Source organism: Bos indicus x Bos taurus, chromosome 1 (assembly GCF_003369695.1).
Source record: "Bos indicus x Bos taurus breed Angus x Brahman F1 hybrid chromosome 1, Bos_hybrid_MaternalHap_v2.0, whole genome shotgun sequence".
NCBI classification, from domain to species: Eukaryota; Metazoa; Chordata; class Mammalia; order Artiodactyla; family Bovidae; genus Bos; species Bos indicus x Bos taurus.
The window spans coordinates 57,921,548-57,938,776 of NC_040076.1; the positions used below are offsets into that span (position 1 = coordinate 57,921,548).

The 17,229-nt window shown below is 37.5% G+C and overlaps 1 protein-coding gene across 5 annotated transcripts in view; it reads right to left on the reverse strand.

The window, feature by feature from the left end:
• Positions 1–17,229, reverse strand: part of SPICE1 (spindle and centriole associated protein 1) — a 59,143-nt gene that overhangs the window by 15,788 nt on the left and 26,126 nt on the right. For 3 of the 5 annotated variants that reach the window (XM_027521853.1, XM_027522082.1, XM_027521770.1), the window contains 5 exons: positions 15,296–15,409; positions 6,789–6,931; positions 6,461–6,598; positions 5,715–5,980; positions 1,541–1,672 (listed from right to left, as the gene is read on the reverse strand). In XM_027521853.1, coding sequence (XP_027377654.1) covers positions 1,541–1,672; positions 5,715–5,980; positions 6,461–6,598; positions 6,789–6,931; positions 15,296–15,409 — 793 coding nt within the window. The remainder of the gene's footprint in view (positions 1–1,540; positions 1,673–5,714; positions 5,981–6,460; positions 6,599–6,788; positions 6,932–15,295; positions 15,410–17,229) is intronic. The other 2 variants (XM_027521930.1, XM_027522013.1) reach the window with 2 other exon arrangements.

The following is a 17,229-nucleotide window of genomic DNA, read 5'->3' on the forward strand; positions in this document are numbered from 1 at the left end:
CCATAGGCAGAGGAGCCTGGGTAGGCTACAGTCCATAGGGTTGTAAAGAGTTGGACACGACTGAAGAGACTTAGCATGCATGTACGTTCACACAAATACTTGTACATGAACATCCACAGCAGCATTATTCATTCATCATACCCAAAAGGTAGAAACAACTCAAATGTCCTTCAGCTAATGAATGGATAATCAAAGTGTGGTAGAGCCCATACTAGGATATTATTGAGCAATAAAGAGGAATAATGCAGTACTGACACACAGGACAACACGGATGAACCCGGAAAACATGATGTGCTGTGAATGAAGCCAGACACCAAAGACCACATACTGCATGATTCCACTTAGATAAAATATTCAGATTAGGCAAATCTATAAAGACATACAGCAGATGTGTGGTTTCCAGGGGCTGAAGGGAGTACAGTGAATGATAATGTGTGTGGAATTTCTCTCTGGGATGATGAAAATACTCTGGAGTTAGACAATGGTACCGGCACAGAAAAAAACACCAAATTGTACACTACAAAAGGGTGTGTTAAATGGTATGTGAACTATATCTAGAGTCTGTCATATAGAGTGAAGTAAGTCAGAAAAAGAAAAACAAATATCATATATTAATGCATATATAGGGAATCTAGAAAAATTGAACTGAAAAATATATTTGCAGGGCAGGAATAGAGACACAGACATAGAGAATGGACTGTGGACACAGGAGGGGAAGGAGAGGGTGGGATGAATTGAGAGAGTAGCAAATACACTACCATGCATAAAACAGATAGCTAGTGGGAAGCGCTGCATAGCACAGGGAGCTCAGCTCGGTGCTCTGTGATGACCTAGAGGTGTGGGACGGTGGGGGTGGGAAGAAGACTCAAGAGGGAGGGGATATATGCACACATATAGCTGATTCTTGCTGTATAGTAGAAGCTAACACAACACTGTAAAACAATTATACTTCAGTTTTAAAGAAACTGTATGTGAACTATATATCAATAAAAATTGCATGTCATATATCTAATGTCCATTGACACAAACACAACTTGTCTACTACTGATTTCCTAGTCTCTTGTGGCTGATAAATAAAAGTATCAGTAATTATTATAAACACTGCTTGACAAAAAGATGAATAAAGATACTGAAGATACTATAAACAACTTTAAATGGCATATATTGTAGGAGGGTTCCTCACAGGGTATCCTCTGTTATTTAAAAATGAAAAGCAGCTGTCACAACACTCATTTCACATATTGGATAAACCACTATAATATGAGTCGTTATTATTTAAACGTAGATTCTGTCTTCCCCAGTAAATATAAGTTTCTTAAAGACAGGATATTTATTCTACACTATTTATAATTCAAGTTTCTCCTATAGTACCTCCAATATAATAAATGTTCTTGAAAAGTTACTGTTGAGGATACTAAAGAAGTGATAAATTATCACACCAGCACAACTAAATCAAAGGCAACTAAAAGAGAATCTCATACATCTATAAAGATGTTTTATACTACTAAACACAGAAAAGTTTGGGATCTCATCTAAATACCTGGGTAGCAGTATTTTCTTCTCTAAGGAAAAGAACTTCAGCTGTCAGCGCATCAATGAGCTCTCGATGATCACCTAATGCTTCTTCTAGTCGCTGCCTTGTCTCTACTTCTTTACGCAGTTGGAGCTCACTCTACCAAAAAAAAAAAAACAATCAAATAAACTCCCCTCCATAGCATCACATGTTGCAAATTAAAAGTTTCTAATCAAAGCTATCAAAGAAGAGAATACTTACAAAGTATATATTATGTGACAGTAATAAGAATTAAATATTTTTATTAAAAGGTTTATATTTCATTAAAATGTGCTGCTTTATCGTCTTCCTTTCTTTTAATATAAAACAATGAACAGAATGATGTGTAGAATCAAACAACTACAATTTTTGTAGAAGACAATGGAAGGAAGTACATATACAAACCGCTTGAATATATGTAGGCCATCTCTAGGACAGACTGAAAATGACAGTTGGCTACAGGAAGTAAACATGTTAAGTGAAAGTCAGGGGTCGGAATGAGATTTTTCTCCATACAGTCTTTTGTTATCTTTGAATTGCATACCATGGTAAATGTATCACCAGTTCAAAAATTAAGTTTCTTAAAACATAATTAAAAATAAAAAACAGGTTTAAATGATTAAGCTTCATAAAACAAGTGATTAACTAAAATGTACATGCTTCTAAGCCTGTAATATGTTCGGAGAGCCAAAAATACACTCCTAGAGATTCCTAACCTATAGATGTAAGAATGTTAAGACTGTCACAAGTCTGACAGTAAAACAAACCTGTAAAAAGCAAATTTAGATAGATCTCCACAAGATGGTAAAGTAGAAGGACCTGAGCTCACCTCCTATCATGAAAACACCAAAATCACAACTAAATGCTGAATAACCATCTACAGATAAAAAAGATATTCTACTTCCAAAGACAAAGCAGCAGCCACAACAGGATTGTAGGAGGGGTGCATTCATGATACAATAAAACCCCATCAACTCTGGGTGGGCAGCCCACAAACTGGAAAATAACTATATCACAGAAGTTCTCCCACAGGAGAGTTCAGAATCTGACATCAGGCTCCCCAGTCTGGCATCAGGAGGAGGAGCCCCTAGAGTATTTGGCTTTGAAAGCCAGTAGAGCTTGATCACTGGAACTGCACAGAACTGGGAGAAACAGAAATTTCACTTTTGGAAGGCACAGGCTAAGTATGCATACCAGGACCCAGGGGAAAAGGCAGTGACTTCATAGGAGCCTGTGCCAGACCTACTTGCTGGTCTTGGAGGGTCTCTCAGGGAGGCAGATGGTGGCTGTGGCTCACCGTAGAAACAAGGACGTTGGTTGTGGAGGTACTGGGTATTCACTGGCGTGAGCTGTCCTGGATGCCCCCACTTTGATGCCAAGACCTAGCTTCACCCAACAGTCCAAAGGCTCCAGTGGTGGGATGTCTCAGGCCAAACAACCAATGCGGCAGGAACACGGCCCCACCCACCAGCAAACAGGCTGCTTAAAGTCTTCCTGAGTCTACAGCCATCTCTAAACACACACTTTGACACAGCCCTGCCCACCAGAGGTACAAGACTCGGCTCCACCCACCAGTGGCAGGCACCAGTCCCTCCCACCAAGAAACCTGCACAAACCTCTGAGAAAAGCCTCATCCACTAGGAGGTAGACACCAGAAGAGAAACTATAAACAAGAACCCCATGGAAACACAAACACGGAAAGTTAAACAAAATGAAACAGCACAGGATTATGTTCCAGACAAAGGAATAAGATAAAGCCCCAGAAGAACAGCTAAGTGAAATGGAGCTAGGCAATCTACCTGAAAAAGAATTCAGAGTAATGTTAGTAAAGATGATCTAAGATCTCAGAAAAAGAATGGAGGCATGACTGAGAAGATACATGAAATATTTAACAGAGAGTTAGAAGATATAAAGAATAAACAGAGATGAACAATATAATAACTGAGACAAAAAATATACTAGAAGAAATTATTGCAGAATAAATGAGGCAGAACAGATAAGTGAGCTGGAAGAATGGTGGAAAGAACTGCCATGGAAGAGAATAATGAAAAAAGAATGAAAAGAAGTGACAGTTTAAGAGACCTCTGGGACACACTAAATACAACATCTGAATTAAAAACTTACAACAAACAAAAGCCCAGGACCTGATGGCTTCACAGGTGAATTCTATCAAACATTAGAGAAGCGTTAACACCTATATTTCTGAAATTATTTCAAAATCTGCTGAGGAAGGAACACTCCCAAACTCATTCTATGAGGCCACCATCACCCTGATACCAAAACCAGACAAAGATCCAACAAAAAAGAAAATTACAGGCCAATATCACTGATGAAGACAGACACAAAAATATTCCACAAAATACTAGCAAACTGAATCCAACAATATGTTAAAATAATCACACGCCATTAGCAAGCAGGATTTATTCCAGGGATGCAAGGATTTTTCAATATCTGCAAATCAATCCTCATGAGATACCATGTTAACAAACTGAAAAATAAAAACCATGATCATCTCAATAGATGCAGAAAGAGCTTTTGTCAAAATCCAACATCCATTTATGATAAAAACTCTTCAGAAAGAAAGCACAGAGGGAATCCTACCTCAACATATTAAAGGCCATATATGCAAACCCACAGCAAACATCATACTCAACAGTGAAAAGCTGAAAAAATTTCCTCTAAGATCAGGAACAAGACAAAGATGTCCACTCTCGTCACTTTTATGCAACATAGTTTTGGAAGTCCTAGCCATGGTTATTAGAGAAGAAAAAGAAATAAAATCCAAATTGGATAAAAGGAAGTAAAACTGTGAGATTTGCAGATTACATGATACTATACACAGAAAATCCTAAAGATGCTTGGAGAAAGGAATGCCAACCCACTCCAGTATTCTTGTCTGGAGAATTCCATGGACAGAGGAGCCTGACAGGCTACAGTCCATGGGGTCACAAAGAGTTAGACACAACTGAGCGACTAATATTACTACTATACATAGAAAATCCTAAAGATGCTAGTAGAAAACTACTAGAGCTCATCAATACATCTTGTAAAGTTGTATTATATAAAATTAATACATTTCTGTACACTTACTATAAAAAAAAGAAATTAAGGAAACTATTCCATTTACTATCACATCAAAAAGAGGAAAACACCTAGGAACAAACCTACCTAAGGAGACAAAAGACCTATATAAACCATAAGTCACTGATAAAAGAAATTGAAAATGACACAAACAGAAAGATATACCACATTCTTGGATTGGAAGAATCAGTATTGTCAAAATGACTATACTACCCAAAGTAATCTACAGATTTAACGTAGTTTCTATCAAGTTACCAATGTCATTCTTTTGTAAATCTAAGACAAAAAAAATCTTAAAATCTGTATAGAAACACAAAAGTCCCCAAATAGCCAAAGCAATCTCTTTTAAAACATATTTGGCTGCATCGGGTCTTAGTTGCAGCATGCAGGGTCTTCATTGCAACACAGGGATCTTGCATTGCAGTGCCCTCTCTAGCTGTGGCATACAGGCTCCAGAGTGCACAGTCTCAGTAGCTGCAGCACACAGGCTCAGTTGCTCTGCGACATGTGGGAACTTAGTTTCCCAACCAGGGATCTAATTCACGTCCCCTGCATTGCCAGGCAGATTCTAAACCACTGGACCATGAGGGAAGTCCCTAGCCAAAGCAATCTTGAGAAAGAAAAATGGAGCTGGAGGAATCAGAAAAGAATTTTCCTGATCTGTGTCTACAGATCACAAGTATACCACTCACCAAACTGAACTAAAGTGGGTCTAGCAAGCAGAGAAAAACAGTAGAATGAGGACATGATTAGTAGTTTAATCTATAACTGCCAAACAGTAATATTAACTATTAGTGCAAGATATAATTTTATTTATAGCAGATTGACCTAATTATCACTTAATTATTACCTATTACCAAACTAAAATCAACACCACTTATCTGGCATATCTTTATCAGGATGTAGAGGAAAATTAAGAGGCAAAACCTTGCCAACAGATAATCCAAAGCTGAGGCATTTTAAACAAAGCTACTCAAATTGAAAATATTTTATTTGGAGAATGCAATAATTTAAGTGCAGAGGGGAAAAACCTACCCAGTTCTGCCATCAGTCTAGTAGAAGAGTAGACTAACAACCTTACCTCTTTAAGGTACCGAACCAGGCGACAGAGTGAGCTCACAAGGGACAGGGTGAAGCCGGTGAGACCCTGGCTCTTCTGGAGTCCTTGGACCTCGCGGCCTGTCCACCGCTCGTACTCTTCTATTTCATGTTCCACTTCATGTATCATGTGTTTGAGGACATCCAGGCTGGGGTTACTGCTACTTGGTAAGTCTGTGGAGGCTGTGCTGGCTGATAACATGCTACTCTTCTGTTTGGAAGGAGCACGTGAATCTGGTTTTCTTTTCACTGATAATGACAGAAGTCATTCTACATTAAGACCAGGAAAAATTAAACTACAAAAATGTTTGACTGTTGCTCACAATTTATAAAAGGTATTTTTTACAGAAGCTATCATCATTTTCTCATAAAGAATCTATACTGTTTAAACCAGATTTATACTATCTATAATAAATGAATGAGAACCATCCTTCTAGAGTTACATGGAATAAAAGGAGGCACTAAATGGCTACCATTCAACAACCTCTTACTCTGCAGGATCTGACTGGATGAGTTTGAGAGACATGTACTAAGAAGCTAAGATAGCTATATCAAGTTACATAGTTGTTTTGTTTTGTTTTTTTATGCTTCCAAAACAGAGAATTTATTTTATTTATTTATTTTAAATGTGTATAACCTCCCCATCCCACCCCTCTGTAGGTTGATACAGAGCCCCCGTTTGAGTTCCCTGAGTCATAATAACCCATTTTGTCAGTTAAGAGACTGAACCTTTATTTAGCAGCTGTTTTTGCTTCCTTGAGTTTAGCACCTGTCCCACAACATAGCTTGAGTCTAGAGCCTCAGTAGATTCTTCAGGTTGAAGCCTTGTATGGATTCTCTTAACAGCATTGGTAGCATTCAAAGCAGCTACAATTCCAAAAGAATCTCAAGTGAACAATAAAAATATTTTTAAGCATTTCAATCAACAGGTCAATCAGTATTTACCAATCAGGCTAAGACAGTAAAAACCAAGCAACATTCCTTAAAAAAATTATTGGGTTTAAGTAAGAAAGTAAGCTACTACTCTGGGAGAAATAATAGAGTGGGGGAACCAAACCTTTTTGTTCTCCTGATGGAGAAGCAGATGATGGAGTTCCTGAAGAGGCTGTCATTTGTGACTGTGTTGCTACTTTCTGCTGAATATCAGTCCATAGTTTATTTATTAACTCAGAATTTTCTTCCTTTATTTGGTGGAGAAACCTATAAATTACAGGACAACAAGTTATGTTAGAATTAGTAAGTACTATCATTTAACTTGTTCAACTGTTTACATGTTTGATGTGAAGAAACATTTAATAATTCGTAATCAAAGAGAAATATGTTTTGCTTTAATTTACCAAGTAAGAACTAAAATGCCAATCTTGGTGTTAGAAGGTACTGTTCATCTCCCTTCCAGTTTCCTAGCTAGGATGGCTCCCAAAACAAGAGTGATCTGCCCTTTCTGAAGTTTTGTGCTATGGGCTCCATTCTCCCCTCTCTTTCTCTAGAGAAAGTATATGGTTTTGATGAAGGAGCTGGTTCTCCAAGCACAGTCTCTGCTCATCACTGAAGTAAAGTGACGGGAGCAGATTCTGCCCCTGTGTGTCAGGGAGGCGGGAAGAAGGAATGAGAAGAGCTGCAGTGCAGGGGGTGAGAAAGGGCTGCCTTTTGCTGTAATCATCTTTATCAGTGATAAAGCCGATTTTTCAATCTCTAGTTGTCTCATTTGTTTGCCTATTTCCCAATTGGGCTAATATTTAAAAGGGGCAGGTGCTAAAAGTAGAAACAACCCAAATGTCTACCAGCTGATGAATGAATAAGTAAAATGTGTTCTGTTCACACAAAAGAACATTATTCAGTGGTTAAAAAAAAAATGAAGTGCTAACACACTACAAATATGGATGAATCTTGAAATCATGTGACAGACATCAGACACAAAAGATCACATTTTGCATGATTCTACATAAAAAATGTCCAGAATAGGCAAATCTACAGAGATTTAAAAAAAAAAACACACACACACATATTCATTTAATAGATTAGATTGGGCTGAAAGGTTTGGGAGAAAATGGGATCTGATTATTAAAGAGTGTGGGGCTTCTTTTGAGGGTAATGAAAATGTTCTGAAACTGACTATGGGTCACACAATTCAATGAATATACTAAAAAAAAATCTCAAATTCTTTTAATATTATACTTTAAATGGGTAGATTGTATGGTATATGAACTATAAATCAATGAAACTGTTATGAGAAAACAACAGAGGAAGTCTTATTTAAAACAACAGAGGAAGTGACTCCAAAAACCTCAACCTAGTGGAGCTGCTTTCAAGCAACCTGTGGACAGCACATTGAACACTAGCTGCTACAAAGTTTAACTAACAAAAGGCCTGTAATGTGGTCCAAGCACATTATGGCTAGTCATCAAAGCATCAAGAAGACTCCTACTGCAACACAGTATAGGTGGTGGTGGTTTAGTCACTAAGTCCTGTCCAACTCTTGGACCCCATGGACTGTAGCCTGCTAGGCTCCTCTGTCCGTGGGATTCTCCAGGCAAGAACACTGGAGTGGGTTGCCATTTCCTTCTCCAGGGGGTCTTCCCAACCCAGGGATTGAACCTGGGTCTCCTGCATCGCATAGTATAAGTTAGGTCTAAATACAACCTTCAGGACAAATCCTAAGAAAAGTGTCATAATGAGATTTCTGTACAACTTGGGAAAATCCAAACCAGTTTGAACTCCATTACTGTCTCCTAATGTTTATACTTTTAAGAATCAGGTTGTATCAAACAGCAACAACAAAATAATAATCCAATACTATCTATGGTAGGCTTAAGAACGGCCCTCTAAAAAGACATGCATAACTTAATCCCTGGAACTTGTGAATGTTACCTTATCTGACTAAGAAGGGACTTTGCAGGTGTGATAAAGCTAAGGATCCTGAGATAGCAAGATGATTCTGGATTCTCCAAGTGGGCCCTGAATGCAATCATATGCATCTGTAAGAGGGAAGCAGAGGGAGATTTTGATGCACACAAGCAGAGAAGGTGACATGAAGGTGGAGGCAGAGACTGGAGTGACGTGGACACAAGCAAAGAACACCTTCAGCCACCAGAAGCTGAAAGAGTAAGGAATGGATTCTCGCTTAGAGCACCCAGAGGGAACGTGGCAATACCAACATCGTCACTTTAGTCTAGTGGAACTGATTTAGGATTTCTGGCCCCTAGAACTGTGAGAGAATAAATATCTGCTGTTTGAAGCCACCAAGTTTGTAGAAATTTGTTAACACAGCCCCAGAAAATTAATACAGATTCTGGTATCTAGATATGGGGTGCTGGTATAACAAATACCTAAAAATATGAAAGTAGCTTTGGAACTGGATAATGAATAAAGGCTAGAATAATTTTTAGGTGAACGATAGAAAAAGCCTCCTCACTGACTCACGAACCTGAGCAAACTCTGGGAGATAGTGGAGGACAGAGGAGCCTGGCGTGCTACAGTCCATGGGGTTGCAAAGAGTTGGACATGACTCAGCAACTGAAGTTCTGAACAACAACAGAAAAAACCTGATTGCCTTAAAAAGATTATTGGTAGAAATATGAATGTTAAAGATTCTTACATTTAAGACTCAAGAGTAAGTGAGAAGCATGGTAGAGAAAGCCTGTATCATCTGAGAAAATAACGTATCATCATAAATAGAATGCTGGTAGAAATATGAATATTAAAGGAGCTTCTGGTGAGGATTCTGAAGAAAACGAAGAACATGTTATTGGAAACTGGGAAAAGGGCAATCCTTACTATAAAGCAGTAGAAAAGTTGAGTTGTGTGGGGAAGCAGAATTTGTAAGCAATGAAACTGGATATTTATCTGTCAAGGTTTACAAGGAAAAGTACTGAACGTGCAGGTGGAGATAGTGGTGAACCTGCCTGCCAACACAGGAGACATAAGAGATCAGGTTCGATCCCTGGGTCGGGAAGATCCCCTGGAGGAGGGCTTGGAAACCCACTCCAGTATTCCTGCCTGGAGAATCCCCATTGACAGAGAGTTTGACAGGCTAGGTCACAGGGTCACAGAGAGTCAAGACTGAAGAGACCACACGTGCACACGCACACAATGAATATGCAGCCTGCTTTTCTTCTTGCTGAAACACAAGAGGAAAGAGAGAAATTGAGAGAAGAACTCTTACGTAAAAAGAAACCAGGACTTGATTTGAGAAATCCTTACTCTTCAGATTGCAAAAGACGCTCAAATTAGGAGTCACTGTTAGGAAAGCAGGCTCTGGAGAGAAGGACAAGTGCACCAATTCTCTTTTATGGCAGCATCAATTATAACAGTATTTTAATGACTTTATTTCAGAGACAACTTAGGAATATTAGCATCTCTAATTTACATCCCATCCAAAAGAAGCTACCCAAGCCTACTGGAAAGAGCAATTTTCCTTGTCATTTGGTTTCTGCCACTTGGGATTTCTTCTTCTCAATTCTTTCTCCCTTTTTTCGCACGATGAATGCCTCCAACATCACCTCTTCCTCCCCCTAGCCTGTAATACAAAGGTCTACAGAGGAAGGAAGGTAGTGATGAGGGTTAAGTAAGAGGCTTACAACCACTGCTTCCTCACTTGGAATGTGCTGACCCCAAAAAACACCAATGACTCAGTAGAGATTTCTGAGGACTGGGTTACAGATGTACTGATAATGTATAATATTATCATATGAGAAATCAATTCCGTGCTCACAAGAACTCACAGAATTCACAGAAATTTTCAGACCAGAAGGCACCTTAGAAGTCTTATTTTCTACCCTCCTCATATTTTACAACTGAGGAAATAAAGACCAGAGATGATCTAAATAGTAAGTAACCAAAGGCCTAGTCCCCAGATTCCAAGTCTAATTCATCTTCTATTAATACCCCATGCTCAGCAGTCAATAAGTAACATTTTGAGATATAAGGTATTCATAAATTAGAAACTGCCTTTTCAAACAACTAATCAGATAAAACTAATCTTAACCTACTCAATGAAAAAAATTATTTACTTCAAGTGTAAAGAATAAAAGTTATTCTGTACAAGATTAGTTACATTTAGGTTCTGAAAGAAAAGTACTTAAAAGATGATACATATTTCCAGGTATTCTGAAGAAAATGGTGACCAGCTAAACTTGAATGACTCTACATATCCTCTAAACACTGTACAGTGAAACAGAAAAGCAAATACAACAGCACACAACCCAAACCTTCTATATTACTGGAAGAGAGAGAATACTACTAACTTCAAATATAAGTATAAAAATAAGTATCAAATTCCAACAAAGTTATTTCTTGAGCTCCTGCAGGAAACCTTTGCAAAGAATGGGGGCAGCTCAAAATGACCGCAAAGAGAAAAGGAGAGCTGAGAGCCTAACGGTGGCAAAAACTACCTGTAGAAAGAAAAAGTCCATTCTAAGTATGCAAATGCTTAAAAAAAAACAACACAACACTGGGCAATCATAACCCGACCAGGAAGTGTGCAGAACCCAAGGTGGCAGTCTTGGGAAGGCATCACTTCTTAAGGAGAAGAGAGTTAACACAAAAGGAAAGATGCACTTTGGAGGCTGAGTGTTGAAGGGAAAAAGATGCAAAAGACCTGCAAAACAAAACAGAGCCACAATATTGGAGAAGCCACCTTTAATCTACCAATACTTTTTTTTTTTTCCTTAAAAAAAAAAAAAAAAAGGCTTTAAAGAAGTTGTGCATCACTGTAACTGAGAGAACAATCATCCCAAACTCCCAATCCTCTCCACAAAATGTTCAGTATAACAAAGGCAGTACATCAAACCAGAAAACTGAAACTGAAATATTTCAGCTAATGAAATTCCTGCCCCCAACATGTAGAATAAAGCAGAAGAAAACCATAATACAATACTTTAAGTAGAATTAAATATACTTTAAAAAGTATTTCTTTAATCAGAAATTCTAAAACTAAACCAGAAATGGACAAAGAACAGGAAGAAATAAAAGAACTGATTAAACTGAGGAAAGAAATCAAAGAAAAACTATGTCAGAAATAAAGGTTAAATTACAATGTGTCCATTGGAGAATTGTTAAACAAAGATTTAATAAGCAACATTAAAGAATTACAGAAAAACAACAAAAAGAATAAAATTAAGATTAAGACGACTACAATAGGTCAAAGAGAAAGTGCCTAAAGAGGGAAACCAGGAAAAACCTTCTGTGTATATAAGGCGAGTTTCTGAAAAAGAAAAATGAAACAGTGATTTAGAACTAATACTTAAAACTACAACTATAATCAAAGAAAACTTTTAAGGCCAAAAAAGAAAGAAAATAACTGAATATATACATATTCCCTACATATAGGAAAGGCCCATATATAAATATAGGAAAGGGCCAACTGTGTTGGAAAAGGAAAAACTGACCTGGAAATGTAATCTAAAATATAGTTTAGCAAAATTTAAATTTTAAAGATAAAAGAAATCAAGTCACTAGATAAAAATGCCAAATTATTTACAAGGGCAAGAAAATTATCCTAGCATCAGACTTCCCAAAAAAACCATTCCAAGCAAACCAAGAATGGAGTAGCATTTTTAAGAATGTTAAGGAAACAAAATAGGAACCATAGATTTTATATCCAGCCAAAATGTCCTTCAAGTATCAAAGCCATAAAAACTTCTAAACTTTCAAAAACTCAAGGAAAATTGAATTCACAAGTCCTGTGGCATAAGCTTTGTCTGAGAGAATCAGCCAAGAGGTAACTAGGGACACATCATAAAGGGACTGATGATGAGCATTTGATATATTTAATTACAGCTCAAGAACAAAAACAAAAATAGAGATATAAGAGGAAAAACAATATGTAAATGTTTTATGCTCCGTTAAAGGGAAAAAATGCAGCTCAAAACTGGGGATGAGGATGGAGAGAAAAGCAGGGAAGAAATGGGAATGCTGCATAACCCACCTGCTGCACAGGTGGCAGGTGAAAGTCAAAGCACCATCGCAAACCTGACAGTGCAGCTTACATAAGAAAACACGGGACTAAAGGCTCCACAGAAAGCTGATACAAAGAAACGAGCAAGAGTCAAAACTACAAGCTTCCTAAATGCCAGTGAAACTTTTTAAAAGAACAGAGAAGTCATCTCACAGGAAGAAGGAAAATTATAAATAAAGTATAATACACTCAGTATCATAAAGTAATAACAAAGTTGACACCAAATATATCAATCATATCAACACATGTTATAAGCCTACTTCACCAATTAAAAAAAAATGATTTTCAAATTGGCTAACAAGGCAAGATCCAATTCTATGCTAAATACAAAGGCACATTTAGAACACAATAATTCAGAAAAACTAAAAGAATAAGCAAAGATGATCCAGGAGATTAGAAACAAGAAAAAAAGCAGAGGTTTTGTTCCCGTTATCAAAGTACAACTGAAACCAAGAGACACTAACTTGACTTGTTAGCCAATTTATAATGCTAAAAGCCATAATTCACAATGAAGATATAATATACATGGATATCCATGTATCAAAAAATAACCATCTTTATAAGGATGGAGATATTTAACTTCAAACAGAATTACATATATTTAAACATCAAATGCAAAGAAACAAACAGTAATAGTGAGAGACTTTAAAACACCACTCTCAATACAAGATAATGGCAAAAATAAGTAAGGATATAGAAGACATATACAATATAATCAATAAGGTAGATCTTATGGATATACATAAAGAACTTTATACTTTATTAATAAAGAATATACCTTCTTTTCAAACACACACATGGACATTCACAAAAATTTGATCATTGATTCCAGTCACAAAGAAAACATCATTAAATTCCATAAGTAGAAATATTACAAACCACACTCAGGCTGCAATAGAAATAAAAACAACTGTAGAAGAAAACCAAGAGACTCTTCTATCTGGAAGCTTAAAAATGAAAAAAAAAAAAAAAAACAATAAAAACTATTAAATAATTCTTAGGTAAAAGAGCAAATATAAACAAATTAATTTCTAAAATAATAAAACACCACATATTCGGTTGTGTAGTACACATTTAAGGCAGTGATCATGGAAAAATTCTGAACCTTAAATATGCTTATCAATTAAAATAAAATAATGAAAATAAATGCATTACATTCTCAACTCAAAAAGCTTATTTAAAAAAGCACAAAGAAGATTATAATAAAGATAAAAGCAAAAATTGATAAGGAAGAAATCAGAAAAATTATAGCTCTACTTAAGAAAACAAAAGACATTTTCCAGAAGTATAGAGATTATTTGCACACCTCAATGGACATGCATTCATAAATCTAGATGAAATGGATAATTTTATGAGAAAATGTAATTTATCAAAATTGACATCAACAGATATAGAAGGCTTAGATAATCCAATCTTCATAGAAGAAACAAAAGTTATTATGGTACTTCCCCACAAAAAAAGTACCAGGCTCAAATACTTTCACGGGGGAATTCCACCAAACACTCAAAGTACAGATAGTCCCAATGCTACATAAATTGTTCCAGAACTTAAAAAATTGGAAAACTTTCCAACAGACGCGTCTTATAAAATCAAGTATAACACTGTCACCTCAATCTGATACAATGTATTTTAAAATTATAGATAATATCATTTATGAATATTAATGTAAGAATACTATTAAATATTAACAAACAATATCCAATACCACAATAATAAAAACATGCCAAGTGGAATTTATTTCAGGAATTCAAGAATATTTCAAAAAGGCATTTATAATATAAAGAACCATACTAATAGATTTAACTAGGAAACACATATGATTATCTACAAATGTTAAAGTCTTTGAGAAAATTCAACACTCATTTCTGATAAAAACATTCAAGAAAACAGGATTTCAAAGATGTTTCCCTAGCATCGTTTTTGTTTTAAAAAAAGACCTGAGTACTGAAGCCAGCACTTTACTAAAGAGGAAACAAAAGTATCATTTTCACAGATCAGGAGCAAAACAAGGATGCCCAGATGCCCACTATTTCCACCATCATTTACCACTGTCCCTTAGCTACTGCAGTATACAAAAGAAACAAGCTAGTGATATAAGACTCAGAAAACAAAACTACATCTATTTGCAGATACATGATAAGTGAAAGTGAAGTCGCTCAGTCCTGTCCGACTCTTTGCGACCCCATGGACTGTAGCCTATCAGGCTCCTCCGTCCATGGGATTCTCCAGGCAAGAGTACTGGAGTGGGTTGCCATTTCCTTCTCCAGGGGATCTTCCCAACCCTGGGATCGAACCCGGGTCTCCCGCATTCCAGGCAGACGCTTTAACCTCTGAGCCACCAGGGAAGCCTGATGACATGATAGGATACCTGGAAAACCCTAGAAAACCAATGCTAAAACTAACTCGACCAAGGTTCAGAAAGGTAGCAGAAGATCAATATAACACACCGAAATCAGCTTGGCATCAAAACGGTGGCCTCTAGGACAGCTCACATCAATGAGAACTCCCTAGTACCTCCGCCACCAGTGCCCTTGTCCTCACAGAGAGCCACAGCCACCCCCCACCCCCCAGGAGATCCTCCAAGACCAGTAGGGCATTTGCTTACTCACTGCTCACTACAGGGAGGCCTTTTCCAGATGTATTCCTTTTCAGAGGCTTTGTCTTCTGCATGGGAAATGGACTCCTCCAAGGCTACTATCTCGTTTACTGTGCTGAATACCCTGCTGAGTGGTACACAGACATACAGTTTAGCCCTGGTGTCTTCTTATCTATTTTGATAATGGGAATCAACATTCATAGTGACTATAATGCCCCCAGCTCAGGAAGCCTGGAGAAATCATCTACAAGATTCCACAAAGTGGCTTGTTCATGTACATTTCTGGAATCAATTTCCTTTCTGAGATCATTGAATGGATCAGCTATGCCCTGGCCACCTGGTCTCTTCTCAGCACTTACATTTGCATTTTTTCTCACTTTCTTTCCTTGGGCTATGAACCTTTCACCACCATAGGTTCTACCTCAAGATTTTGAGGACTACCCCAAGTTTCGGAAAGCCTCCATTCATCTTTTAAGGAAACCAAACAAAAAGGTAACACAGCTCCCATGACCCTGTGGAAAACCATAAAGCTGCTGAGCCTGTAACTTTTACAGTCCCACTGCGTTTATGTGAGAGCTGGCCTCTGGAGTTCTGGCAGCTAACCTAAAATTCTGCAGGGGCCCCCTTCATGTTTCCTCCTACCCTCCCAGGGGGCCTCTGTCCTGATCTGTTGAAGCTTCACAAAGCCCTTTTTCACACAGAGACATCTGCTTCTTAGCCTTTCCTCCTGAAAAGTAAAAAGTTCCCTATGTATTTTTCCTTTGGATGACACCAGTACAGGTGCTTTTATACCTGCTCTGTATCAGTATAAGACAGCTCTGTAGTCGAGACAGTTTTGAGTTGAGGGCAGTGTTTCAAGAATTTATTATAGGTACACATTTGATTAAACAAATCAGCAGAGATTTAAATTCCGAAGCTGCACAGACCCAGAGCAAACCTCCTCCCAAATGAAAACCCACCCACACTTTACTTTTCCATGGTTAATAGTGAAAGATGGGAAATAATTAAGTAGACTTTTAATAAAGGAGTCCTCTCTTCATACTGCTGAACAAATGCAACACGCATAGACCTCATTTAAAATTCTGCTTGGTCTTAGTGCCTCTGTCTTCCTGAAGATTCCACAATCCCTGACAGAAATACTGAAGGCTAATCCAGAAAGCTGATATGGGTTTTACCAAAGGCCAGGTTTTAATGATCACAAAGAAGAAATGACTCTGGTTGACTACAAAGAGAGAAAAAAAGTGTTTTACAAAAGATTGCAAATTCTCATATTCTTAGAAACCATGGAAATATCCAAATAATGAGAGTGTCAAATAAGGCAAATTACCAAGTAAGAGCATATGCCATTTGCCGTGACGAGACATATACAATGACGGTGAAGCATCTCAGAAGCGCCCTGCAACTTTTCTCTTCTGGAGCTTCTGCATCAAGTCCTCAGGAACTGATCAACAAGGCACCCCTAGTGGTGCCTTGAACTGCAGCTCTCAAAAGTCCCAGCGGCAGAGGTTGAAAACTGCAACCAGAGGGATGCCTCTAGGCAGAAAATGTGCTTTGTTTGGCTCCAACAGTGTTTCACACATAATTTGGTTTTCTTTTTTATTTTTTTACATTCAAAGTTTCCAAAATTTAAAAATTAGGTTTTTATATTCTCTGGTTTCCTTTAAAAAGTTGGAGGATCTGGGCCTGCAGAGCCCACTAAGAACTGTGACTGATCAGCTGGTAGACATTAGAATTTGCAACCTCTGTAGAGGAGTCAACCTCACATGAAATGGAAAGATATCCCATGCTCTTGGATTGGAAGAATTAATATTGTTAAAATTGCCATAATACCTAAAGCAATCTATAGATTTAATGTGATCCCTATCAAACTACCTGTGACATTTTTCACAGAACTAGAACAAATAATCCTAAAATGTATACGAAACCGTAAAAGACCCAGAATTGCCA